This window comes from Stylophora pistillata, chromosome 11 (assembly GCF_964205215.1).
Source record: "Stylophora pistillata chromosome 11, jaStyPist1.2, whole genome shotgun sequence".
Classification (NCBI taxonomy): Eukaryota; Metazoa; Cnidaria; class Anthozoa; order Scleractinia; family Pocilloporidae; genus Stylophora; species Stylophora pistillata.
In genome coordinates, this window is record NC_142529.1 from 23,553,693 (window position 1) to 23,580,308 (window position 26,616).

A 26,616-nucleotide genomic window follows, 5' to 3' on the forward strand; every position below is an offset into this window, starting at 1 on the left:
GTCTAAAATACATTTTAGTTAGCGATCAGAGCTTCACCCTCTGACCTGTATTTTGGCCTGTGAAATGTGACTTGTTAAAAAGCATTATTTATAGGTATGCATACATTGTAAATCACTCCTAAAACAAGTGAAACAATTCACAGAGGTGCCAACCTCTGAAGATTTTAGATCTGGAGATCTGTCTTTTTTGTGCCAATTTCCCCTTCTGAACTCACCATATTCTCACCATATTCATTATATTTGGCACACCAAATGCAAATATCAACTTTTATCAACATATTCAACTAAACAAAGACAATTATTGACAAACATCAAGCACAATCGACTACTCGGGGAAAGGCAGCAGCTTTTCAAACTGGAAAAGAAAACAATATATCCTTGAACATAAACAATACCCCTAGCCCTAAAACAAAAGAAGCTACTGCTTATCTTATCTTGTAACACCCTAACAGAAGAAAAAAAGATTGTAAATTGTGAGAGAGATGTTTCAATCATCATGTCATATACAAGGTTATTCAGTGAATAAAATCATCATAATTTTGCTGGCTTTTGGGTGGCTTCTCATTGGTAACTCTACATTTCTTCTTTGTCCCCACCTTTCTCATACACTATCAAGCTTAATAATATTAGTTTACCATTTTATTTATTTGAACACAAAATGGGTTCAATTTAACATGCTTGGATTCACTTGCATTTAAACTATCTTTTACAGGCTTGGTCTTCTTAATTTCCTGTATCATGGCCAGTGAAAATTTGCTCTTACAAATACAAGAGGTCAAATCTAATTTAGCCAAGGCTATGATGAGAGGGGACCAAAACCTTATTGAAAAGGTGAGTGACTCACTATTATCATAAACATTATTAATGTACCATGTATGACAATACATGTATGTTGTCAAACCATGTAAATAAACTTTGAGGCAAATATTAACGGGTTTTGAAAAATACTGACTAGTCAACTGACTGAAGTGGTAATGATATTAAATTACATCAAGTCCAACTTCTCAAAACTAATGAAGTAAATTACTTATAAAATAAGATCACCTGACCAATGTCAAAGATGATTGATCTGCTTCACGCCATTGTTTCAACTTATTTTATCACAAATGTGAGTCTTTGCCATAAACAAGAGGCCAATATATCACAACATTACAATGTATCAACTTCGGTGGACAGAATTATTATTTTCAAAGCCCAGAACCTTGTATGAATTCAATAAAGCTTTTACAAGGTGTAATTTTTAAATTACACTTGTGAAAAAGGAAAAAAGACAGTTGCTAGGCTTGTTGTAAACAATGCAACGCAATACACTGTAAACTGAGCAAGGCAGTATAAGCAATGTGAGCAATGAATTAGTTTTAACTAAGGACAACATACTCATATGTAATAAACTAGAACTATAACAACCCCAACCATGTGTGGTCAACGGTCGGAGGTAAAAGATGTTTATGTGTCTTCCGGCCCAAATATTGTAATTATTTATTTCTTGTAACTTGGCTTGCTAGTCTTTTTAGCTATCTTCTTCTTTTAGGAAGCCAATACTACAGTGGCCCAGAAGGCTCCAACACAAACAAAAAAAGGGGGTTGCAGGATATTGCGTATAGTGCGCAGTTTAAAAGATATTGTGTATGTTGTACAGTTCACAACTTTTGGTCTCTTGCGTTGCGTTACGTTGTTCATACTTGCGTATATTGCGTTGCTCAGTTTACAACATATTGCGTTGTGCAGTTCACAGCAAGCCGTATAACAGTGTGTATGGACAAAGTGTAATCTTAGTCTTTGTATACCGGCAGCTGCACTTATCATTTAACTTGGATTTTTAATACATTTTAATTCATTGCCTTCTGTACTGCAGCACAGGAAACACCTCAAAGACCTCTATAGTGACTGGGCGGCTCAAGCTGACTACAGTGGGGAAGATTTAAGTGATGAGGATATGTACGCTCCATCTAGTTGTTCGGAAGCTTCCGAGGAGTCTTCAAGTACTGATGGATGGGGCAACGTCGAAGAAAATAGAGAGAATCAAATACATGGTGTAGTCGAGGAAAAAGTTAAAACACCAGCGAAAAGAATTGCACGTAGATGTCCATTAAAAGGCTGCAAGTCGAAAGTCATCCATCTTCCGCGGCATTTAAGAGAAGTCCATAAATGGAGAAGGGAAAGAGCAAAGAACGCGACCTCTAGTTTTGGGGTAAGAAAAAGTTTTTTTCCAAAGCCTGTGCAGCCAGAAGTGTCTGTACAGCAGAAGAAGAAGGATTATCACCGCCACAGACCCTGTCCTATTGCGGGATGCCATTCTGTGGTCAAGCGCCTCCCTAACCACATTCAGCAAGTCCACAAGGACATAAAAAAGGGTTCTGTTCGCTACAAACAAGTTTTACGACAAGCGCGCTCCCTCAAGACTTGGACCCCTTTGAATGCAGATTTAGACAACCCAGAAGTGGAATATGCAGCCATGCCGAACAACACAGAACATAGGGAAATGATAGATTTGGATGTACAGTTGCATGAAGAAAACGAAGTGGAGTTCGTAGAAGATAATGATGGAGAGGACGAAGAAGAAATTTTCAGAGCTTTTTGTCAGTGGTTACAAACAGCAGATGGTGGAAGGAGGGATAGAAAAATGGCCAAGCAGCATTCCTCGCAAGTTCGCAAGATACTTGTCATAATTGACCCAGAGAAAAGGTTGTCCTCTCTCTTTAACAAAAATTTGATTCGGGACAAGTTTCTGGTAGATTATGCAGAGAAAATGTACAAGCCAGATACCGTGAAAGCTCACTTATTAAGTCTTAGGAACTTTTGCTCCTTTGTAAAAACAGAGGAACCATCAAGTGTAACGGTTGATGTAGCCACGATCGAAAAAATTGAAGAAAAAGCGCGTCTATGGTCATCCTCCTACAAAAAGGATAGTAACCGCAGACATTTGGAAAAACAAAATGAAGACCTTCAAAAGTTGGTTACACCAGAAATGGTGTCGCAGTTCGAGAATAGTGAATCAGCAAGAACTGCAGTTGCTTATATTGGCCAACTGAGTGGAGCACATTCAATTCAAGTAAATCAGTCTATGTACACTCTTATAAGAAATTTCATTCTAACTGAAATGACAATTGCAAATGCTCATAGGTCTGGCGTATTAGCCAACATGACCATGGATGAGTTCCTGAAAGCCAAGAAGACCAGTCAAGAAAGCGTGTTGATAAAAGTAAAAGATCACAAGACAGCAGACACACATGGACCCGCCCGTGTTGTGTTGTCGCCAACTTTATTCTCATATCTCAAAGTCTATGTCAATGAAGTGCGGAGTCTTGTGCAGAAGGACAGCGACACGTCATCGTCTGTTTTCTTGTCATGGAATGGAGTAAAGTTACAATCGGGACAGATATCAACCGCCATAGATGCTGCATGGCAGAAGGCAGGGATGGAGGGACATGTTTGCTCCACAATATTTCGGAAATCGACCGTGACAAAGGTGCATGAGGATCACAAAGACTTGAGAGATGACCTGGCTGATCTGATGGGCCACAAAACATCCACAGCAGAAAGGTTCTATCGCCTTCGTGAAAAAGAAGAAGCGTGTATCGAAGCAGCCAATAACCTTACCTCCATCATGAGAGAAACCCAGGAACCTGTGTCACAACCTAAAACACCAGCAACAGCTACCAAGAGCTTGTCCCAAACGAGTTTCAAAAGGGATCGTCTGTCATGGAGGGAAGAGGATGTAAACGCCATGAAAGATCTCTTTTCAGAGGAAATTAAAGAGAAGTGTATCACGATAGAAGTTGTCAGGAATAAAATACGAGACCATCCCACACTAATGCAACTGAATGACAAGAGAGTGCTCGACAGAATTAGAAGTGAATGGCGGAACAGTGATCTCGCGGATGAAGAAGCTGCAGGTACATGTAGTATGCCTACAACTAGGCTTCCTGTCCAGACAGAAACTCTTTCCGATAAAATGGGCCGCTTCTTTGAAGCTTGTGATGAATACAATACATGCAGCTCATCAGACGTTGTTGGGCCGTCAAATTCAAGCTACCTTAGCCGATGTATTTTCAGTGATGAAGACAAAAAGTTCCTTTTGCGGGTGTGTGGTGGTATGGTAAGGGGAGGTGTTATTTCAAAGCCTGAAATTAAGAAATGTCTTGAAAGACAAGAAGAAGGGAAGGAGCTTCTCAACAAGTTTACCATCAATCAACTTGTTAACCGCCTCAAATATGAAAGGCGGCTTTGTAAGCAAACGTGAAACTAAAGTTAAGGAACTTGCATGTCTGGAACTTTCAATTTTCCCGCACCTTTCATTATCAATACATATATTAACTAGGTGATAAAATTTGAAAATTAACTTTCCAAAAAGTAGCATTAATTTATCTTTGTGCTGCTATCATTATCTTTAGAGCTTGGACCTTGAACTGACGAGATTGACTTTTGGGAATTATTATTTAATAAGATGTTTGACTGCAGCCTAAAAATGCAACCCTTTGCACAAGTTTCAGAGTTTACATGCTACTGAGAGGCACACGAAAATAGAAAGCCCAGCGACACTCATGCGTTGATTTAGGGTGCTTACCAAAATTGCCCGGTCGGACCATGGCCAGTTATTTTTAAATCATGTAAAATAAGCTGTGTCGAGAGTTTTTGCTAAAACCTTTTACAGCCATTGATACTTCTCACAATTGACTCAGTAATTGGTTGGACAGTTCTGGTTAAACGTGTAATTGTCGAATAGACAGGTCTGACTGTCCACTTTTCACTAATGGTGTGAACTCTTAGTCGTCAAATAGGTGCACTCGATTCTCTTGTGACACCATTACTTCCCAAGCGCGTAAAAATGTTGGGATCATTATGTGTTTTTGGGAAGCACCCCACCGAGTCCTCTAATTTACGCGTCAAAAGGTTAAGGTTAATATTGCCAGTTTAAATTTTTCAAAATGGAGCTTTTCATTTTCTTGTTTACAACAACAACAACTTCATTTGGACTCCACATTGATTTATATTATTCTAAAAAATACTATTAAGTATAGAGAGAGCACAGGCTGCCCATAATAACCATTGAGGGCTAAAAAGAAAGGGCTGCTTTACTTACGTTATTAATAAATGATTTTATTAAAATCATGTTTAGGTTAATAGGTAGTCCAGAAACAAAACTAATTGTTGAAAAAACCCTTCAATTGATACAGTATATTTTAAGGGATTGTTTTTTAGGTGCTTAAGGTTCAGGTTGACGTTTTCAAGTTAAATTTTGTCAGTGTCGCTTTTCGTTTTCTTGTTATGGCTAAGTAGTCCAGGAATGGGACGAATTGTTCAAGAGCCTTTTAGCTGGTTACGGTTGACATTTGCAGTTTAAATGTTCAAAAAGTCTCTTTTCATTTTCTTGTGAAGGTTACTTAGTTAAGGAACAGAAGGAATTGTTCAAGAGCCTTTTAAAAAACAGTGTTGTAAACACGGACGTAATGTTACCTACATTTAAAACAAAAATAAAGGATATTACAGTGCACAGCAGAGGTGAGCCCATGTTGACGAAGTAAGCTTATGAGAATCAGTTCACTGAAGAATAAAGGTATCCTCTGTCCGTGTTAAATGTGTCCATAGTACGCGGGTTAAATGTAAAGACAATATGAGGACATTTCCCCGGGACAACAAAACCTGTCCCTTATAACGAGGGGGCGTCCGTGAAGAGGGGTGCGATGGTACAACTGTGATATTTTTTTTCGGAACCCGTCTAATTATAGGACAAAAATGCGTACAATTAAATAAGATTTAAACTGGTTCCATAACTTGGGATCGGTCTGGAAATTATCTTTGCCATAGATAAAACGCTGGCGACCATTGAGCTTCCGGCGCTCCTTCGTTTGAATAAGACTCGGATTAAAAGGTTGCATTTTTCTGTGACATATCACAAAACAAGAATTGAGTCAGAACTGTTTTTTGGTTGCATCCCACTGCTAACATTAATAGAGAGGTATCCCTGATGTCTCCTATTGATGTTAACGTGCTAACCAGATGCTTGTTAGCTCTTGAAGCGAGGTTCTTTTGCTTCCGTGGCTGGTACATTAAAATAACAAAAGGCTTGTTTGTAAACAGATATCTTTCCTATATTCTGCAGCAATTTTTGGTTAAATTAGTTAAAAATGGAATGTCTTTGTCCAGCTGTAAAATTTCATACGGCAATCCACTATTTTGAAAACCAAACAACCTGTGTAACATCAAAAAATTTAGATTTCGTCTGATAATAATCACGTTGCAGAAGTGCCCTATTTCACGTTACCAAAGTGCCTTAAAGTTACTAAAGTGCCCTACACCACGTTACGAAAGTGCCCTGAAGGTACCGAAGTGCCCTATTTCACGTTACCAAAGTGCCTTAAAGTTACTAAAGTGCCCTACACCACGTTACGAAAGTGCCCTTAAGGTACCGAAGTGCCCTATTTTAGGTTACCAAAGTGCCCATCAATCTCTCTCTCTCTCTCTCTCTCTCTCTCTCTCTCTCTCTCTCCATATTAAGCTGAAAGAAAATTAAATAACTCAGAGCAGTGTTCGTTTATTAAGTAATGGCAGATCACGTCAAAAAGTTGCAAGCGTCACACTAACTTTCTTTCCCACGAGTTGTGTGCAATTTTGTTCCACCTACATTTGACGTTAAAGTGAGGAAACAGGAAATCTTCATTGAAACTTCTTAGGTACTACGAAAGATATTCCTCATATTCGAAAAAATACACTAATGATCACGGAAAATATTTGTGGTATAAAAGAGACGATAAAACATTGCATTGAGAACAATATATCTTGCCTTATGACAGACATTTTCATTTTAGCCGAGGAAATTTACTGATTAATTAAAAGGTAAAATGCTCTCTCTGTGAAGAAATGTTTACTTACTGTATCTTTTCATGATACGCCCATCACACACCTGTTAAGATATTTCTGCAAGGAAAAGTTTTGTGTTAAATCACGCGTCGGCGAGAGGCCATCGTGAAATGATTATAAGATGTTGGTCGCCTTTTGTAGTTGATCACGGCATGAACTGAAAAAATATTTCGAGTTTTGCGTCCACAAAATAATTTGTTTCAAAAGACATTCTTCTTTCTTTAGTGCGATGTGTTCAATAATCTCTAATGCGAATGTCGAGCTACGAAGATGCCCCGAAACAATCAATAAGTAACCTCGGGTCGGAATCGGCTGAGGTTCGAGGAAATACTTTGAGAAAAGTTAGATTAAAGTGACGCTACTCAAAATCTACGTTTTGCGTCTCCATTGAATTATGTTATTATTAGAGAAAACAACTAATTTCCTTAGCAAAATTGTAATGAATCGTCTAGCAAATGCCATTCTATTGTGTATTGATATAAAAAACCTTTTAGTTTGATAATGTTTACTCGTTGAATTTCTTGTTGTTGTTGTTTTTTTTTTCGTTTGGAGATGGCGACACTGATTCAATTTCATTTCATTCAAATCAAAGTGTAAGTGGACTTTGTTTATATCAATTTAAATATTGCCATGGAAATAATGAGAACGCTGTACCTCGATCCTTTGCCTCATTCGAACAATTAAGCTTATTAACATTTTTCTTTTTAGAGTTTTGAAAATGTTTTTTTCTCTCAATACGTTAGCAGTTTTGAATTGTGTCGCAGCGGCAATGATTTTACTTTGCATTTTAAATGTTTTTAGTGAAGAATACATGACAGAGAACAAAGGAGAATTCGAGGAGGAAGATCTAGACGACGAGGATAAGGCAATTTCCAGAAGGTACGTTGAAGAAATGATTAGCCTTGCCTCTCGGATAACGGTGCCAAACCGCAGAGTCTCTCTCCTGGATTGTCTCTGTGCTTGTGATCAGGGAACATCAAAGAACCCCACGCACTTCTCGTAAAGAGTAGGGAAGGTAGCTCCCAGTGTTATGGCCTGGCCTTGTTAATGTTTGTCAGGCCTCCACTAAAACCAGCTTAAATGCTGAATTGAGTTAACCTGTCTACATATTACAAATAAATAAATAAATGAACAAATAAAGCACCAGTTCGTCCATCATTATCTTTTGTAATTCCTTTTGTCTTGCTCTCAGTAAAAACGATACGGTAAATGAACACGAGGAGTTTGTAGAAGGAGCATTCGACAATGATGATGATGTAAGAAAAGGAAGGGCACGTGCAGCTCCTAATTTTTTCTCAAAATCCCCTTCTTAGTTTCTTGGAAATGTATAGAGAAGGGAATGGAAAATATTCATGTGGCTGATTTTAGAGTGTAAAGGATAAAGAGTGACCTTCATCAGTAGCCATGTTTGATTTTTCTCTTCCCTGCAGGTCTTGATGAATGCCCAAATCGAAAATGCATGGAGAGATCATAGGACAACTCATGATAAGACAGCTTATTCCACTTTTAATTAAAATAAAATAGGGAGAAAAAGTTGTGATTTGCTTCAAGTTTGCGTCAATAAAAGTAAAGAATTTAAACTTTGCTAATACCTGGCTCTATTGTCTTTGATTTTCTTGATATTTTTTTCAGTTTGATTTACTTTTTGGGTCATAGCTGAGGTACATTTTTACTGCACAGCGAGCTTAGTGAGCCAGCAGCCTCATAATCAGGATTGGAAAAAATATAGGGAATGCTAATTCTCAAATTTATCATACATAGCGCTACTTCTGCAAGGACATTTCCTCTATGTACGCAATCGTGTTGTTAATCTACTTTCCTAAGTAAAGGCTAATTCACTAATCGCGGGTATTGTATGGTAAATCTACAATCTTGATCACTGAATGAACGACAGTCGAATTAGAGCAATGAAAGGAGTTACTTGATAATTGAATAACTCTACCTTAATCCCTACCTACAAGAATTTTTTCTCTTCCAGAATCTTAAAAATAGCGTTATTCTTGCGAGGTTGTTCTTAATCTTACAGGGAGCTTGCAAGTGATATCAGAACGACTTGGCACGCCGGTAAGCCGGAAAGCAAAAGGCAGTTCACCGATGGTGTTCATGGCGCCTGTGCGACTCCTGCCATTCGCCAGCGCTTTAAAATCTTCTGCCTCAAAATGAAAATTGTATTAGGATATCTCTCGATGAATTTGCTTTGTGATGTAATAATAAAGATCAGTTTGAATGTCATTTCCCCATCTGTATGTTCTTGAGGTTAAGCAAAGCCGAATTAGATTGTTACTGTTTTTAGTATACTTTGTCTCGCGCAGAAAATATCTTTGGAGATATATTTCTCAATGTAAGTTTTGGAAAAAGCAGGTGGATGAATCACTGCGTAAATTTTGTCAATATCAACAGAGTGTGCCGCAGCTTTACTATTTTTAAGATACACTAGTCTCTATTTATCTCTTCTATTGATCTGGCCTTTAATGATATCGCTCAAACTCTGTTTCTACTCCATCCAAAACTGCTGAACTGGTCATCGATTACGGAAATTTTCCGAGAAGCAGTTTTAAGAAAGAAAACACGGTTTTTCTAAACTCGTTCCGATATCACTTGCAAGCTGCCTGTAAGATTAAGAACAACCTCACAAGAATAACGCTCTTTTTAGGATTATGGAAGAAAGAAAATTCTTGTACGCAGGGATTAAAAAAGGGAAGACTTGCGGTTTAAAATTTGTCACGGATGCCTTTTGAAACTAATTATTTTGGGTCTAAAAACACCATGTCTTTCATAAGGAAAGCTATTTTGTTCTCGCTGTAGTGTTTATTCGTCTCGTCTCAACCGCATATATTTTCCATGATCATCAACGTGTTTTTTTCGATGAGTATCAGGGATTTATTTTAATTCCTCAATTAACATGAATTGCGATTGGAGCACAAATGTGGAACACTCAAGTAGTCGGCAAGTGTGACGCTTCCGACTTTATAACGTGATCTGCCATCACACAATGGAAAAACAATAATACAGAAACTCATTTCTTACTTATCTATCAATATAAAGAAAGAGTAAATTGCCACTGAGGTTATTTTTGCGACTGTCTTCAAATATATCATAAATAATAACCAATCGAAGGAAAAAATAATTTGCAGTCTGGCAGATTATTGATGAAATGAAACATTGTCGGGCTGAAACAATATTGTCTCGCGAAAAACATGATAAAGTACGATAACCTTAACAAACATGAATTTAAAATATTGAGAGAGCTTTTTATTTTTCAATAAAATTAAACATGAACAAATAAAAGACATTTCTAACTTTTAACTAAAAAAAAAATCACTAAATTTGTGTAACCAAAAGGAATTTGACTGCAGACGTGATAAACCACGGCTAGTTGGAACCTTTTGATATCATAAGTCCTGTATTGTTTTAGTTTCTGGCATATGAAATGAATTATCAATTACATTATATTTTCAGCATCCACCTAACATATCTTTCTTGGAAATAGAGTTTTCAATTTATGTGTCTGAGTACTTTTAAAAAGTGGTTTTCCCAAATAGAAGTTCTCAGGAGTAAATCAGAACGAGAGGTCTACGAAAATGAACCAAATTCCCTTACTTTAGACTTGATGCGAATTAAAACGAGAACTTAATTCTTTGGAGATCTTTTTGATGTTGCAATTTACTTAAGCATCAATATAAAAAAGGCAGAAGACTTGAATTATCAGGGAGTCGCTTTCAACGCAATTATTCACGTTTCACTAAAAATTGTTTCATCTTTACTGAATTTTGATTTGTAAAGAACTTGAAATTCAAACAAGAAACTTTAAAAAAAAGATAACACTGATTCATAAATTTACATTTTTATACTTAAAACTATGCATCTCTGATAAGTTAAATAAAATTTAAAGCTCATTCGCTCATTCGCTGGCGATATCTGTTTTAGTATATAGTGACCAGCTCATTGAAATTGAGAACATTTGTTTTGCTAACACGGGTTGCACAGCACCAATATTCGGTTCACACTTGGTATACATGGCACAATCTCTTTCAAATAGAAAGTATGAACTGTCTTCCTGATATTTAAGTATAAGTGTTTCTAGCAGTAAAATTAAATAAACTACACCTCAAAGAAATTATTTAGAGATAATTGGGGATATAGAATAATATTATTCTCAAACTATATGGTTTATCTGATGACATTACATGACAGACGAACATTTTGAGAGGATTCATCAATATTTTTACTTTTAGGGTGAATAGTGCATTCTTTAGCCTATTTTTGATTAAAGATTTTCAAGGGTCTGCATTCCATGATCAGATACAGGGTGATATAGAGATCTGAACGAAAAATGAATTCTAATATCACCCAGAATCGGGTGCATAAAAGCAGTAATTTTGGGGCTTTCTTTATTGGAGAAGTCAAGTTCTAACGGGGAAGTCAAAATGAAGACAACTGTTAGTTTGGCTTTATTTGGCTTTGTGCTCGCTGTCGGCTTTTCAGTCGCAGCAACTGAAAATGCGTTGACCGAAATGGCAGACGCATTTGAAGCAGAAAAAGCTAGAGGGTGAGTTGGATGGAGAAAATAACTATAAATCAAATCATGAAAGAGCAGCAAAATAGACTTTATAAAGGCGATACATCTACGGAGTTTCTCCTGTTTCACCAGGAAAAAGAAAGGAATACATGATGATAAGGAAATTTTACCAATGACGATTCATTGAGCTAGTGTCGGGAACTAAAAATAAGACCCATCTTTATTTCTCATTTTTCACTACTATGTCCTTCGAACGCAACGTAAGTTAATCATCTGGCATATTTCCAAGACTCACCTTTTAAGAACTTGCTCTTTAAAAACCATGGAATCCAAAGTTAATTTTAGAAATGAATTATTTGCTTTGCTTCATTGTGTTTGACGATTTTGAAAGGTTTCAATGGAAATAGTGATGAGAACATTGAAACTCGATCCTCGGCCTCATTTGAACAATTATTTATTGTGTCGCAGTGGCAATGGGTTTGTTTTGCATTTTAAATGTTTTTAGCGAAGAATACATGATAGAGAATGATGGAGAGTTTGATGCGGAAGACCTTGAGGACGACGATGAGGCAATTCTTAAGAGGTACGTCGGGGACAAAGTTAGACTTGCTTCTCGTATAACGATCCTAAACCGTACGCCCCGTCTCCTGCATCTTCTCTCCTCAAGGGAAGTTAAAGAACCTCACGCAGTTTTCGCTAAGACTAGGGAACATATCTCCCGTTGTTGTGGTCTGACCTTGTTCGTATTTATTCAGGTCTCCATTTTAAAATAACAAATAAATGAACAAATAAAGAACCAGTTCGTTTACGATTAGCTCTTGGAATTCTTTTGGCTTGGAGTAACTGAGATTTATGAAAGTTTCAGTTGTTAAAAATCAGGAAATAGAAAGTCAGAAAAAAGCAGTGGAAATGGTTTCATGATTTTTGTCCTTTATGTTTCAGGGGATACGACATGAGAGCGAACGATGCAGAGTTCAACGAGGAAGATCTGGAGGACGCGGATATGGCAATCCTTACAAGGTACGTTGAGTAAGATTAAAATTATTCTGATTACTTAAGCAAGACTTATAGTTTTGAAAACTTCCGCAGTCAAATGTACAGAGTGGGAAAATTTTGAATTTGTGAAATTTAATTAGCCAAGCAACACCCATGCTCTCATGATAACTGAAAAGAGTTCACTGCCTTTGCTGTGACATCTGCATATGGTTAGACGTTCCAGTCTTCTAAAATAAGGTGATGAGATGTTTCCTACATCTTCTCTGTACTGATTAGCAATGCGATATTAAAGGACCCACACACTTCTCGCCAAGAATAGGGATCGTAGCTCCCGGTGTTGTGGTCTGACTATGTTATAGATTAATCAGGTCCCCATTTAGAGCAGCCTTATAAACAAGCAATTCGTTGACGGTTATCTTTTGCAATTTTTCCTGCACTCAGTAAAAACGACGTGGCAACCGAAAATAAGGATTTTGACGAAGGAGCATTCGACAATGACGATGATGGAGGCGAAATGAGTGACGAAGATGAAGTAGTAGCAATAGAAAAGTCAGCTGATCCCTCTCCCTATATACGCCAGTACAAAAAGTACAAACCGTACAAACCGTACAAGCCGAAAAAACCGTACAAACCGTACAAACCGTACAAACCGAAAAAACCGTACATACCGTACAAACCGTACAAACCGTACAAACCGTACAAACCGTACAAACCGTACAAACCGTACAAGCCGTACAAACCGTACAAACCGTACAAACCGTACAAACCGTACAAACTGCGCAGACGCTATCGTAGACGTAAATCTCGCGATTAATGAAGACCAATTTAGTGATGGAATGAACAAACGCCTGGTGAAGGTGAGTGGAAAAAAAACCAAATGGGATAGTACGTGTAGCTACTAACTGTTACGCAAGTTGTCGCTCAGAGGTTCTTGGAGATGTATAGAGAAGGGCGTGATGAATATACATAGAACTGTTTTTATAGTGTAAAGGATAAAGAGTGACCTTCATCAGTAGCCATGTTTGATTTTTCTCTTCTCTGCAGGTCTTGATTAATACGCAACTTAAAAATGCATGGATACCTTAGGACAACTCAGGACAAGACAGCTTGTTCTATTGTTAAACTGAAATGGGAAGTAATGCAGAAATATTGAAAGAAAGAGTTGTAATTTGCTTTAAGTTCGCGTCATAAAAATAAAGGAAGTTCGTTAATACCTGGCTCTATTTTATTTATTTATTTATTTTTCTTTTTGTTTTCCTTGAGATTTTGTTTCCAGTTTGATTTGCTTAGTAACTTGTTGTTGAGGCAAATTTGTTTTAGTTATATCAGCTAAGTTGAAATCGTAAATTGGCCACCTGTGTGAGTTAAAAAGTTGGGGTTAGCCCTTCGTCAGAGCGAATGGAGGAATTGTGGGTTGTGTGCGCGTTTATACTGCAGAAAGTGGAGCTACGACTATTGGCGGGAACATGGTGACGACTAAAAACATAAATAAATTAGTAGAATGAAAAGCGTTCGTTGATACCTACGGGATTAAAAGTGCCGATTTGAAAGATAAACTTTTGTTCAAGAGTTTTGCGGCTTTCCGAGCTACCTAAATGTAAAGAAAGACCGCAGATTGCCATCAGCTGTTTTGAATGATTAGGTAGAGTAAAGTGTCTGGCGACTAGTTTTGATGAGTCATAGTCATTCCTCTCTACATTGTGAATTCGTGATTAGTAATCTTAATGGATCGTTTGGGTCCCGATTTCTTCTCAGCGTTGTGAATGAAAGGACAAGCTTTTCATCGTACGCGAGCGCATTCAAAAGTGCCGGGTTGCTCATTAGTTCAGTTTGGAATGAACGTTTACCAAAAACCTGCCTATGTTTTTGTCAAGTTTGAATGAAATAAGTGGACGATGTGAAAAGATAGTGAAAGTCTCAGAATCATTATGAAGTAATCGAATGTTTTTTTTTAAGAATAATGGATTTAACTGAGTTGTTGTGAGGGTGAAACGTGAGAGTGAACGAAATGCGGTCGGAACTTTCCTTCTGTGACGTTAGTAGTGCTGACTGTCGATCAATAAGTTAGGCGCAGTGGTAATGCGCTTTAACGACAGAAACAGGGTAAACACGTTTTTCGAAAAACTGGCATATTGACTCTGATTTTTTGAAAAACTCAGAGTCATCTCTACATAAACGACGAAGTCTTAGAAACTGACAAAAGGGAATGGAACTCTTGACATGAGATGGATGCGAACACAAATACAGCAAGTAACTATGTGAGTCTGCAGGTTTGTAATACGCAGTAGTGCATAAAGCGTTGCCTTCTATTGAAACCGATGATTGCGGTTATAAATGGAGTTAGCTACTCTCAGGTAGAAGGCGTAGCACCGATACATTCGTCAATTGTAGCGACCGTAGAGTTCAGGTTTTGAGCCGTTGTATTGGCTGAATAATTGGTGGTAGACAAAACCTACAAAAAGATTGGCATAGCTGGGTCCCATTTTGGTACCCACGGCTATGCCATTAGTTTTTTTAAAAAGTTGTCCCCTAATTATAAAAAAAATTGAGTGTAAGCTCTAGTTTGGCTGGGCGAAGTAGTGTTTCAGATCTAGGTTCCCTAACGGTGCGTTGATCAAAAATGTAGTTTGAGGGCCATTAGGAATGACAGTATAAAGCGATATAATGTCTATAGTGAAAAGAAGTTTTTCTTGGCCAAGGAAATTAAAGTGGCGAAAAATTTGACGAGCGTGTTGGCTGTCTTTGATATATGATGGTAAAGTTGTGAAGATGGGAGCCATAATTTTGTCTAATAGCTCGAAATAAGCTCGGTAGGATAGCTGTAAGCCGAGACAACGAACCGACCGGGGTTGTCAGCTTTGTGAGTTTTTTTAGGTAAAAACTGGTATGATACAATTTCTAGGAGTGGTAATGATGAGATTTTTTCAGTGGCGGGCAATTCTTGTTTAGCTATGAGTTCATTAATCGTATTTTTGACAGTGTTTTGACTAATGCAAGTGAGATCTTTGTTGACCTCTTAATGAAAAGAGGTGTCAGAGAGTTGTCGCAAAACTTTTTTTTGTTGTCGCTAAAACTACCGCGCCGCCCTTGTCGGCCGCTTTAACGACAATGTTTTTGCCTTTTTTTTAAAGGCTTTTCAGTGCCTACTACTCTTCAATAGAAAGATTGCAAAATTTGGTGCTCCGATTGAATTTAAGTTTGTCGGTATCGTTGCCACATTTTTTGAAAGAAATTCAGGAAATTCAATCTGGCTTGAGACCTATCTCTCTGACATGCACCCTCACCAAAGTCACGATAGGTTTTGCGCGCAGTAGGCCAGCGCTCTATCCAACAGTCCAGCGCTCTATCCAACAGTCCAGCGCTCTATCCATTGAGCTAACCGGGAGGTGGTCACCTGATTGACCATTCAACTCTTCTCAGAGAGTTGGCATCTTTCGATATAAACACTGTCTTAATTAACTGGATTAGTGCCTTCCTGACTGGGAGATCACAGGCTGTAAGGATTGGTAACTCGCTCTATGATTGGAAGTCACCTAGGGGAGTTATCCCACAAGGGACGAAACTGGGTATGTATTTTGTTTGTTGTAAAGACCAACAATCTTTTGCTTGAATGGCATTTGAGGATCAAATTTGTCGATAAAACCATGGCATTAGAACTTCTGCCAAGAAACGGTATAAGCTTACTAAGTGTAGCTGTCAATGATATTCACAAGTTCTCTATCTAACATAACATGAAATTAAACCCGACAAAATGCAAAGAAATGTGAATCAACTTCATGTAAAATGATAATTTTGCTACAAGACCAATTGTCCTTGGTAACAAAACCGTCGAATGTGTAACAACTTATAATTACCCGGTATTATAATCAGTAGTGACTTAAAGTGGAACGAGCATATTGATTATAATATATCAAAAAGCTTCTAAACGCCTTTATTCCCTGAGGGTTCTTAGGTGACAACAATAAGACCTATACTGGAATATGACGTTCAAGTCTGGCAAGACATTCCTGAAATTCTTTCAAATAAACTGGAGTCAATTAAAAAAGGGCACTTCATAGTATTTACCAGTTCCGTAGCTACTTAGATGCCCTTAATACTATCAACTTTAACAGCTTGAAAGAAAGAAGAACTCAGCTTTGCTGCAAATATATTCCGAAGATGACGCAAAAAGACCACGCTATTAACTTCCTCAAGCCGAGAACGGCATCTAGTGGTCATAGTTACAACTTGCGGGCCAGCGACAACAATAGAAATGTTGTTTACGCTTATAGGAAATGTTGCCGGACCCAGCGTTCAGGTTTCTTTATTTCATTTACTAGTATGTGAAAAAGTAAATAATTACTTATGATATTTTTATTGCCTCCATAGTAGTAGTAGTGTTAATTATTTGTTGATTATTAATTTATAGCCCTTTGACCCACTTAATTCTGCAATGTGGCAAATAAACGAATCAGAAGTGTTTTGAAAGTATCTTTGTTGGAGGTATGAGAATCATCCTCTTTGTCATGAAAAAAGGGCTTTAATTTTAACTGAAAGCTGCGAAATAATTTTTTTACGCCTTGTTTAACTGAGAATTCGTCCGTTGTTTTAGAAATAGGAACAAAATCTAAGCCCTTGCCGAGAACGAATTTTTCTGAATTGGAAATTGAAAGATTTTCTGGAATGGTAGTTACACTTGCGAACTGGCCCTCTAGGGTGTACATTTACACTTTGAATCTGAAGCGTTTCGAAAGTGTCTTTGTTCGAGATGTTAGAATCATCCTCTTTGTCAGGAATGTTATAGAACGTTTACATCCATTATTAGGATTTTGCTTGTTTTGTTATATTTCGTATGATTAGCGGCGCGCTAAGTGAGTTATTGTTTCCTTACCACTAATAGAGACCGGTAGAATGCAACCGGATATATTGACAAAGAATGCGTAGAACGAATGACAAACAATGATGTAATTAACTAGATAATTGCTAGTGAAATCGCGTGTCAAGATTAACGCTAAGATTTGTCTAACAGACCCATGCAACAGGAATTAGTGGGATCAACCAACTAGGAAATTAATAAACAACTAAACCCTATCCAACCACACCGGGACCTACGTATCTGGATGTGGATATCTGTAGCCAATAAAAGTGGCACTTGTCATGAAGAAAGGCTTTTAATTGAACGCGGCGAAGAAACTTTTCTACTTCTTGTTTAACTGGGACTTTGTTACAAAGGAGCTACGCCGCCAGGCAAAAGTAAATTATCTTTTTCCTTTTCCCCCTATTAGTCAAGATCTAGCATTCCGTTCAACTATTCTCACTTTCACTAAAATTAGGTTTTGTAGCCACATCAATTTTATTGGCCGTTGCCTTCATTCTGAAGTTATTCCTGAAGGTTTTCGCTCCAATTTTCATGCATCTTCTTTTACTAATCAATGTCGTCACCTAATCCAGTTCGCTCAAGATTCTCTCAGTTTATGCAACATCATGAGACCCACCATCAGCGATATATGTTAAAAATGTAATCACCTCAACGAACAAATTCTAGCGATTGGGGCTCTGAACTTACTAAAATCTGTCCAGCCGTTTTAAGACAATCCATCCGTGCCAAAATTCAGGAAACTAAGTCCAAACTTTCTAACCATTTGAACCAAATTAAGGTCCAAAAACTTGACCAACTTATCGGTCCCCAAAATACTAGCCACTCATCACCAGAAAGCCTCAAAACTGTACCATTCCAGAAAATCTTTATCTTCCCGATTTGAAAAAATCCGTCCTCAGCAGGGGCTTAAATTTTGTTCCCATTTCTAAAACAACGGACGAATTCTCAGTTAAACAAGACGTAGAAAAGATCCCTCACGACGTTTAATTAAGCCTTTTTTTCATGGCAAAGAGGAAGACTATAACACCTCGAACAAAGAGACTTTTGAAAACATCAGATTCCTCTAATATTAAAGTTGTCAGGAGTTAATCTGAACGACAACTCTACGACAATAAAACAAACTCGTTTACTTCAGATTTGATGTGAATTAAAGCGAGAACTTAATTCCGCGCAGATCTTTTTAATCTTGTACTTTACTTAAACACCAGTGTCAAAAAGAAAGAAGAAATTTATATGTGCACGATCCTTCGCAGTAAAGCACTATTTAAGCAATAGTGAAAATCAGACCTGAAAAAAATTCAGGCCTGCACGGGATTCGAACCACTGACCTCTGCGATACTAGTGCAGCGCTCTACCAATTGAGCTAACAAGCCAACTGGGAGCAGGCCATCAAATTAATTCGATGGCCTGCTCCCAGTTGGCTTGTTAGCTCAATTGGTAGAGCGCTGCACTAGTATCGCAGAGGTCAGTGGTTCGAATCCCGTACAGGCCTCAATTTTTTTCAGGTCTGATTTTCACTATTGCTTAAATAGTGCTTTACTGCGAAGGATAGTTCATATATATGTATTTCATATATATTTGTTGTTTGAAGAAGAAATTATCAGCAAATCTCTGTTCACGTAATTAGTCACCTTTTAATTTTGATTTGTAAAGAACATGAATTTCAAGCAAGTAACTTTTTAACACTCAGTCATAAATCTACATCTCTATACTTCTAACTTTGTAGTCTGATAAGTTAGATAAGTTTAAAGCTCATTCGGTCATTCACTAGCGATATCTGTGTTATGTATATGGTGAAGGTAAGCAGCTCACTAGAATTGAGAAAATTTGTTTTGCAAACACGTGTTGCACAGCAACAAAATTCAGTTCACACTTGGTATACATGGTGTAATCACTTTGAATTAGCGGGAAGTATGAAATGTCTTCCTGATATTTAAGTATAAGTGTTTCTAGCAGTAAAATAAAATAAACTAAAACCTCAAATAGAATTTTTGGAGATAATTAAGAACTTAAAAGTGTAAATATTCTCAAAATATATGGTTTATCTGATGATATTATGACAGACGAACATTTTGGAGGGTCCATTAATATATTTACCTTTAGGGTGAATAGTGCATTATTTACTCTATTTTTAATACAAGATTTTTAAGGGTCTGTATTCCATGACCAGATACCGGGTGATATGTGGATCTGAATGAAATATGAATTTTAATATCATCCAGAATCAGGGCTTTCTTCATTGGAGAGGTCAAGTTCCAACTGGGAAGTCAAAATGAAGACATCTGTTAGTTTGGCTTTATTTGGCTTTGTGCTCGCTGTCGGCTTTTCAGTTGCAGTAGCTGAAAATCCTTTGACCAAAATGGCAGACGAATTTGAAGCAGAAAAACGTCGAGAGTAAGTTGCATAAAGAAAATAACTATAAATTAAATCATTAAAAGAGCAATAAAATAGACTTCATAAAGGCGCTACATTTACGGAGTTTCTCCTGTTTCTCCAGGAAAAAGAAAAGAATACTGTATGATTAGGAAATTCTACCAATGACAATTGATTGAGCTAGCGTCGAGAACTAAAAATTAGGCTTATCGTTAATTTCCGTTTTTCAGCACTATGTCCTTCGAACGCAACGTAACTTAATCATCTAGCATACTTGAAAGACTTACTTTTCAAAAAACCTGCTCTTTAAAAATAATGGAATTTAAAGTTAAGTTTATAAATGAATTACTTGCTTTGCTTCATTCTGTTTGACGGTCCTGAAAGGTTTCAATGGAAATAGTGAGAACGGTGAAACTCGACCCTCGGCCTCATTTGAACAATTAATTATTGTGTCGCAGTGGCAATGGGTTTGTTTTTGCATTTTAAATGTTTTTAGTGAAGAATACTTGATAGAGAATGATTAATAGCTCGATGCAGAAGACCTAGAGGACTATGAGACGGCAATTCCCAGAAGGTACGTCGACTGAAATGGTTAGACTTGCTTCTCGTATAACGTCTGCAAATAGTTAGACGTTGTAGCCTTCTCGGATAAGGTTATAAGACGTTTCCTGCATCTTCTCTGTACTGATTAGTAGGGAGATGTTAAAGAACCTTACACACTTCTCGCCGAGATTGGGAATCGTAGTTCCCGGTGTCGTGGTCTGACCATGTTATATACTATACAGGTCCCCATTTAGAGCAGCTTTATAAACAACCAATTCGTCGACGGCTATCTTTTGCAATTTTGTTCCTACACTCAGTGAAAACGACGTGGCAACCGAAAATAAGGAGTTTGACGAAGGAGCATTCGACAATGACGATGATGGAGGCGAAATTAGTGACAAAGATGACGTAAGAGCAATAGAAAAATCAGCTGACCCCTTTCGTTATAGACGTAGGTATAGACCGTACAGACTGTACAGACCGCGCAGACGCTTTCGACCTTATCGTCATCGCAGATTTCGCGCTTAACGAAGACCAGTTCAGTGATGGAACGAACAAACGCCTGGTGAAGTTGAGTGGACAAAAAGAAAAGGAATGGTACGTGTAGCTCCTAGTTATTATACAATTTCTCCTTCTTAAGTTCTTGCTCCTTCTTAAGTTCTTGGAGATGTATAAAGAAGGGTATGGAAAATATATATAGAGCTGATTTAAGAGTGTAAAGGATAAAGAGTCACCTTTATCAGTAGCCATGATTTTTCTCTTCCCTGCAGGTCTTGATGAATGTCCAACTTGAAAATGCATTGGGGAACTTAGGACAACTCATGACAAGACAGCTTGTTCTATTTTTTAAATAAAATGGAAAGTAATGCTGAAATACTGAAAGAAAAAGTTGTAATTTACTTTTAACTTCGCGTGGTAAAAATAAAGAAAGTTCACTAATACCTGGCTGTATTGTTTTTGTTATATCAACTAAGTTAAAATTATAAATCGGCCATAGTAAAGATTTAAAAAGCTGACGTTTCGAGCGTTAGCCATTGGTCAATGCGAACAGAGGAATTGTGGATTGTGTGTGCATTTATATGCAGAAAGTGGAGTTACCATTCCAGAAAATCTTTTACTTTCCGATTCAGAGAAATCCGTCCTCAGTAAGGGCTTAAATTTTGTTCCCATTCCTAAAACAACCGACGAATTATTAGTTAAACAAGACGTAGAAAAATCTCTTCGCCGTGCTCAATTAAAAGCCTTTTTCATGACAAAGAGGATAATTCTAACACCTCGAATAAAGATACTTTCGAAACACATCAGATTCGAAAGTCTAAGTGGAATTCCCCAGAGAGCCAGTTTACATCCTTAGATTTTTTATCAGAAAACGTGGCCACGATATTGACAAACAAATTCAATCGTAACACAAAGTTTTCCAATCTTTCCTCTGAAGAGTGGTCGGCACTAAAAGCCTAGAAAAAAACATAGAAATTGTTCTCAAAGCGGCCGACAAAGGCGGTAGGGTAGTTATTTGGTGGACTGACCTCTCTTGAAAAGAAGCTTTGCAGCAACTCTCTGAGTCCTCTTTTTATCAAAAGGTTGACAAAGGTCGCAGGGCTATTCATCAAAACACTGTAAAAAATACGATGATTAACGAATACATAGGTAAACAAGAATTTCCGGCCACTGCAGAAGATTTCATCATGACCATTTCTAGAACTTCTTGTATTTACTTTTTACCTAAAAATTCACAAACCTAACAACCCAGATCGGCCCATTGTCTCGACTTAAAGTTGTCCACCGAACTTACTTCCAGCTATTTAGACAAAGTTATAGCTCCCATCGTCAAAAATTTACCATCATATATCAAGGACAGCCAATATGGCTTTCGCGACTTTAATCTCCTTGACCAAGGCAAACCTCTTTTCACTATTGATATTACGTCTCTTTATGCTGTCATTCCCAATAGCGAAGGTCTTCTGGCCCTCAAACATTTTTTTAATCGACGCACTGTTTAAGAACCTAGATCTGAAACACTACTTCCTCTAGCCGAACTAGTGCTTAACCGCCTTCCGGTCAATTCAATTGGTTGAGCGCTGGACTGTTCTCCGGGAGGTCGAGGGTTCAAGCCACGGCTGGACCAACACTCAACGTCTTAAAATAATTGAGGAGAATGTGCCATCTTTCTTTAACATCAAGAAATGGATAGACATTCTAGTCTTCTCAGATGACGACGAATGAACTGTAGGTCCCGTCTCTTGCATCTTAGAATTAGTGCATTTGCTTAGGCAGTGGACGTTAAACAACCCATTTACGAGATTGCTGTGACGTGGTCTGGCCTGTTTACTGGGAATTTGGGGGAGGACGCATCTGTTAAATTCGCCTTTAATTGATTGTAAACTGCTCAGCAGTCTCGTAAAGGCCCCCGCACAGTGTTGTAAAGCGCCATGAGCTCAGGACATGAGCCTTATATAAATAAAATGCATTATTATTATTATTATTATTATTATTATTATTACTTCGCAGAAAATTCAACTGAATGCTTCATTCTAATCAAGCAACACAGGGCGAAAACCGTAACCTGTGAGCCATGGAGTGAAAATTAAATATACATTAAGTAATCCTAAAAAGCCTTTACGTTGGGTATACGGTCCTCCTGCTAACAGTAACTCAAACTGCCACCTCGAAAGTCCAGGAAATATTCAACGTTCCCGAGAGCACTGCCCTCTACATCTCTCGCAGTACGTCTGTGCTTCTGCCTCCCACCATAATGACATCCAGCTCCTGTGACCATCCCCCGAGGGCATCCATTATGATGTTATATGACAATCAGACAGAATTACCACAAGGGTTATTGTTGGGTTATTTTCCCAACATCAGATAGATAGATAGATAGATAGATAGATAGATAGATAGATAGATAGATAGATAGACTGGTTTATTAAAATCACATTGCAGTAAAATACCGAATTGCGCAATTTTTTTTTACAAACTACTACTATCCAAATATAAAATGTGATGACTTAAAGTGCTGTTAAAAGTTCTCTACAGCCTATCCTTCACGAAAAAGGAATTAGCAAAACACTTTGTCTTGGCTGCTGGTACAGTGTACATTCTTTGGCGCCTTAAATTATTATGAGGGATAGGGGCTTCAAGAATTAAGTAATGTAGTTTACTGTTCTGATTCTCGCTGATTGATTTAAATAATGACTTTGTAATGTCTTCGTGATGTTCCCTGATAAAAGTCAAACAGGCCCGCTCTAACGCTTCCCCGTACGGCATCAAACAAACATATCAAAAATATACACATAAAAACAGACATTTTTAATTTAAGAAAAGAGACATGATTCACATGAAACTATCAATAAATTTTTCACATACTTAATTAAAAATAACTTGATTGTAATTTCACAAAGCCTCACAAATTATGAATATTGTTATCTTGGTCAACTTGTCTTCCATATCTTTACCACTTGTCAATTTGGACATAGAAGTTTGGCAAGTCGCATACCTTCCAACAGCGTTCAAAATTGCTCGTTCCTTTTCAGGGACCCAACCAATTTGTTGTTCTCCTACCGCAGTAAGACAAAACATATATCTTATTAACAAGTGCGAGGGCCGTACTGGGAGAATATCAGCCCGAGATCTTGACAGTGCGGACCGAGCGCAGCGAGGTCCGTACAAAAAAGACCGAGGGCCGATATTCTTCCAATACGGTCCCGAGCAAGCTTGGTTAATAAGAGATTTATTATACGACTGAAGTTCAAAGGGACCCAAGTGCAGTATCATTCAGGACTATTCGGGACAGAGCCCGGTCCAATACTGAGAGAATATTGACCGGCAATAGAGCATTTTGATTGGTTGATTTTAGTTATTGGCCCTCTGACTGCCCGAGTCGTGTAATAAATCCCAATACCATACTGAGAACCGTGTGCTAAGGTCATTCGTAAATATACTTCCTTTCCAGTCTCTCCAAATACTTTTCTGGCCGCAGAAAACTTCGACGTCCCAGTTATAGGAAATGTAATCTTTTTTAAAGGTCTTTTTCCACTATTGATTGGATCGGCAGGACCTTCCAAGCATTCACTTGTTTCTAACTTACAGTGTTTCACCTAAAAAAACAAATAGACAAGTTTTAGTTTTAGCCTGGTGACAGTGTTACAGGTTTAAAAGCATTCATTGTTACCTTACAACTGTCCAGAAACTAACGAGTCACGACGAAATTCTCCAAGCTGATAACTGACCATTTTAATTCTCCCATTAACCTTTGCGCCACTAACTAGTTTCCATGCTTCGAAGTTAGGAGCGAAACAACATTGGAAGGATTCTCTGGCCAAGTAGGCCCATACTTTCCGCTTTTATCGAAACATTTCCCTTACTTTACCTCGAATTGTGTAACTGGTAAGCACGTAAGCAGTCAATAGACACAAGACAGACTTCTTCTGTGCGTGTGGATTGGAAAGAATTTCTCTGTACACTTTTCGGCTGGCTCGCGTGCGTGTTGTTCTCGCGCGCAGTTTGGTCAAGGGAAAAAAAACTTAAGTAACGTGATCAAATATGACTGTCTCCCATGTAACTGTAAAAGGCTTTTCTCCGTTAGAAGTGGTTTATGTATGTTTATCGTCAAACTGACAAAGATGAAATCTACAAAAAGACTATAGAAGATACTCTAGAAGATGGTTCGTATTTCCTATTTCAAAGTATCTACGCTCTATAAAGTAGGTGTCCGTTTAATATTGTTGCTGTGCAACCCGTGTTGTTCAATCTTTCATGGCACGCCTACTTATCTTCGTTATATACAGAAATCAAAGGCTCTGTGAGCCAACTCGTGAATTGGATAAGCCAATGTAAATTGTATTGTCAATAGAAATGGTTGTTTGATTTCCATACTAAGGTATGAATCGTTAGACTGGTAAATGAACATTTTGAGGAATATGATGTGAAATTAAATTAGGCCTCACAGACAGAAAATATGCCCTGATTAGGATTTAGTGTGTGACAATCAGTGTCATTTCCAGATTTTACTGTAAAAGTTTGTGGAAAGAAAGTTCAAAAGGGTGCTGTTTTCTTCATAATAAAACTATAGTTCCAATATTGAGCTCAGTATTTACTTGCGATGCAAGCATAGGGATAGGCATGTAAAAGCTTATGCGCTGGATGGAACGCTCGGACATAAGGATAAGCATATAAGCATAAGATTATCAAAACGTTGCCTTCTTTTTATACTTATACTGTCTAGTTAAGTGTCCCTGTCTGAGAAAGTGTTCCAGGGGCCAGAAGTGGTGGTCAGCCGATTCGACTGAAACTTGGCACAAAAGTTGAGTGTGATAAGATATTTCAAAAGCCACTTTGGCTCACTTCTCTGCTTCTCTGACTGTTTGTTCTGGAGTTTCAGGGGGGATCCCATTTGTGGCCTGTGGAGCACCAAAAATTCATCATCCTTCTAGTTGGCATTTTGAAAGTGCTATAAAACTCCATTGGTAAATTGTGCTGTCAAACGAATGTGACCATAAACTCTACTATAGTGGACCTTTTACTTCATAAATATAACTTTGCTCTCAAGTGGATAGACAGAGAGGGGCCTGGGGCAATAGTTAGGTCAAATTTGAGGTCAAAAGTATTACCCCAAATTGCCATTTTTCAAATAACCATTACACTCATCTGCCTTTTTGTATAACTTTCATACCAAATCTAGTATGTACTTTAGTGACCCATTTGTCAAAATCAGGTGAGAAAAATTTGGCTTATTCAGGTTTCTTAGGTTTTTGGTACAAACTCTCCATGCCCCTCTAAGGCCAAGCAAAATGGAGTTTTGATCATAATTCATACTATTGACAGACCAAATTCTTGACATAAGGCCTTTGTTTTGTGTTTGGCGGGTGAAAATGAAACACTAAAGACAATCCAGTGTCATTATCTAGAAATACCTCGACTTATAGCTTACAAATGCTTCAAGAAGGCCTCTGATTAGCACTACATACACCCGGGTTCAGCAAATAAGGGTATTTTTTTTCTTTGAAAACCGTACATATCATAGAGCACAAGTGATGATGTCCTCGCCTAGATATGACAATCTTTTTTTAGAGATGCTTGAATTTCCTCTGATTTACATTTTTCAGGTCATATTTCCATACATACTATACTCACAAGCATGCAAAGTCTCTATATTTTGTCGGACCCATTTGTTGATGCAATATGAGGTGAGCTTAACGAAAACGACCGTTAAAAGAAGATCTATGGGTTAGCTTTTGATAGCCTTACTAGCTCTAGTAAATACGCATGATGGCATCAGTAAAAGAGCAGGATGATACATACAAGCTGTAGGGAGTAGCGTCCAGACGACTTGTGATCCATCCGATTTCTCTGGTACGTTAGAGCTTAATAAATGAAATCATCCGACAGTAAATAAGGAACCACAGTTAGAAGAGCTGGATAACAAATATTTTGTGTTGCAGTTTATGTGAAACATGCCACTAAGCACCTT

The 26,616-nt window shown here is 37.8% G+C and overlaps 3 protein-coding genes and 1 long non-coding RNA gene across 4 annotated transcripts; all 4 read left to right on the forward strand.

Annotated features, from left to right (window-relative positions):
- The first annotated feature begins 197 nt into the window (after window positions 1-197).
- Window positions 198-4,252, forward strand: LOC148720699 (uncharacterized). Its single transcript, XM_088739490.1, has 2 exons — window positions 198-831; window positions 1,856-4,252. The coding sequence occupies exons 1-2, from the start codon at window positions 739-741 to the stop codon at window positions 4,241-4,243; spliced, it is 2,481 nt and encodes an 826-aa protein (XP_088595616.1). The 5' UTR covers window positions 198-738; the 3' UTR covers window positions 4,244-4,252.
- A 3,356-nt stretch (window positions 4,253-7,608) lies between these two features.
- LOC148720700 (uncharacterized) lies at window positions 7,609-8,444 on the forward strand. The gene is made up of 2 exons (XR_015992974.1): window positions 7,609-7,740; window positions 8,292-8,444. It is a non-coding gene; the product is annotated as an uncharacterized LOC148720700 (long non-coding RNA).
- A 2,784-nt stretch (window positions 8,445-11,228) lies between these two features.
- Window positions 11,229-13,587, forward strand: LOC148720701 (uncharacterized). Its single transcript, XM_088738978.1, has 5 exons — window positions 11,229-11,410; window positions 11,886-11,963; window positions 12,323-12,400; window positions 12,818-13,233; window positions 13,421-13,587. Exons 1-4 carry the CDS (start codon window positions 11,289-11,291, stop codon window positions 13,188-13,190), a joined length of 651 nt encoding a protein of 216 aa, XP_088595104.1. The 5' UTR covers window positions 11,229-11,288; the 3' UTR covers window positions 13,191-13,233; window positions 13,421-13,587.
- A 5,828-nt stretch (window positions 13,588-19,415) lies between these two features.
- Window positions 19,416-20,750, forward strand: LOC148720702 (uncharacterized). Its single transcript, XM_088738979.1, is given in 3 exon segments — window positions 19,416-19,628; window positions 20,104-20,181; window positions 20,468-20,750. Coding segments are annotated over 3 exon segments (411 nt in total). The 5' UTR covers window positions 19,416-19,506; the 3' UTR covers window positions 20,679-20,750.
- Window positions 20,751-26,616: the final 5,866 nt, after the last annotated feature.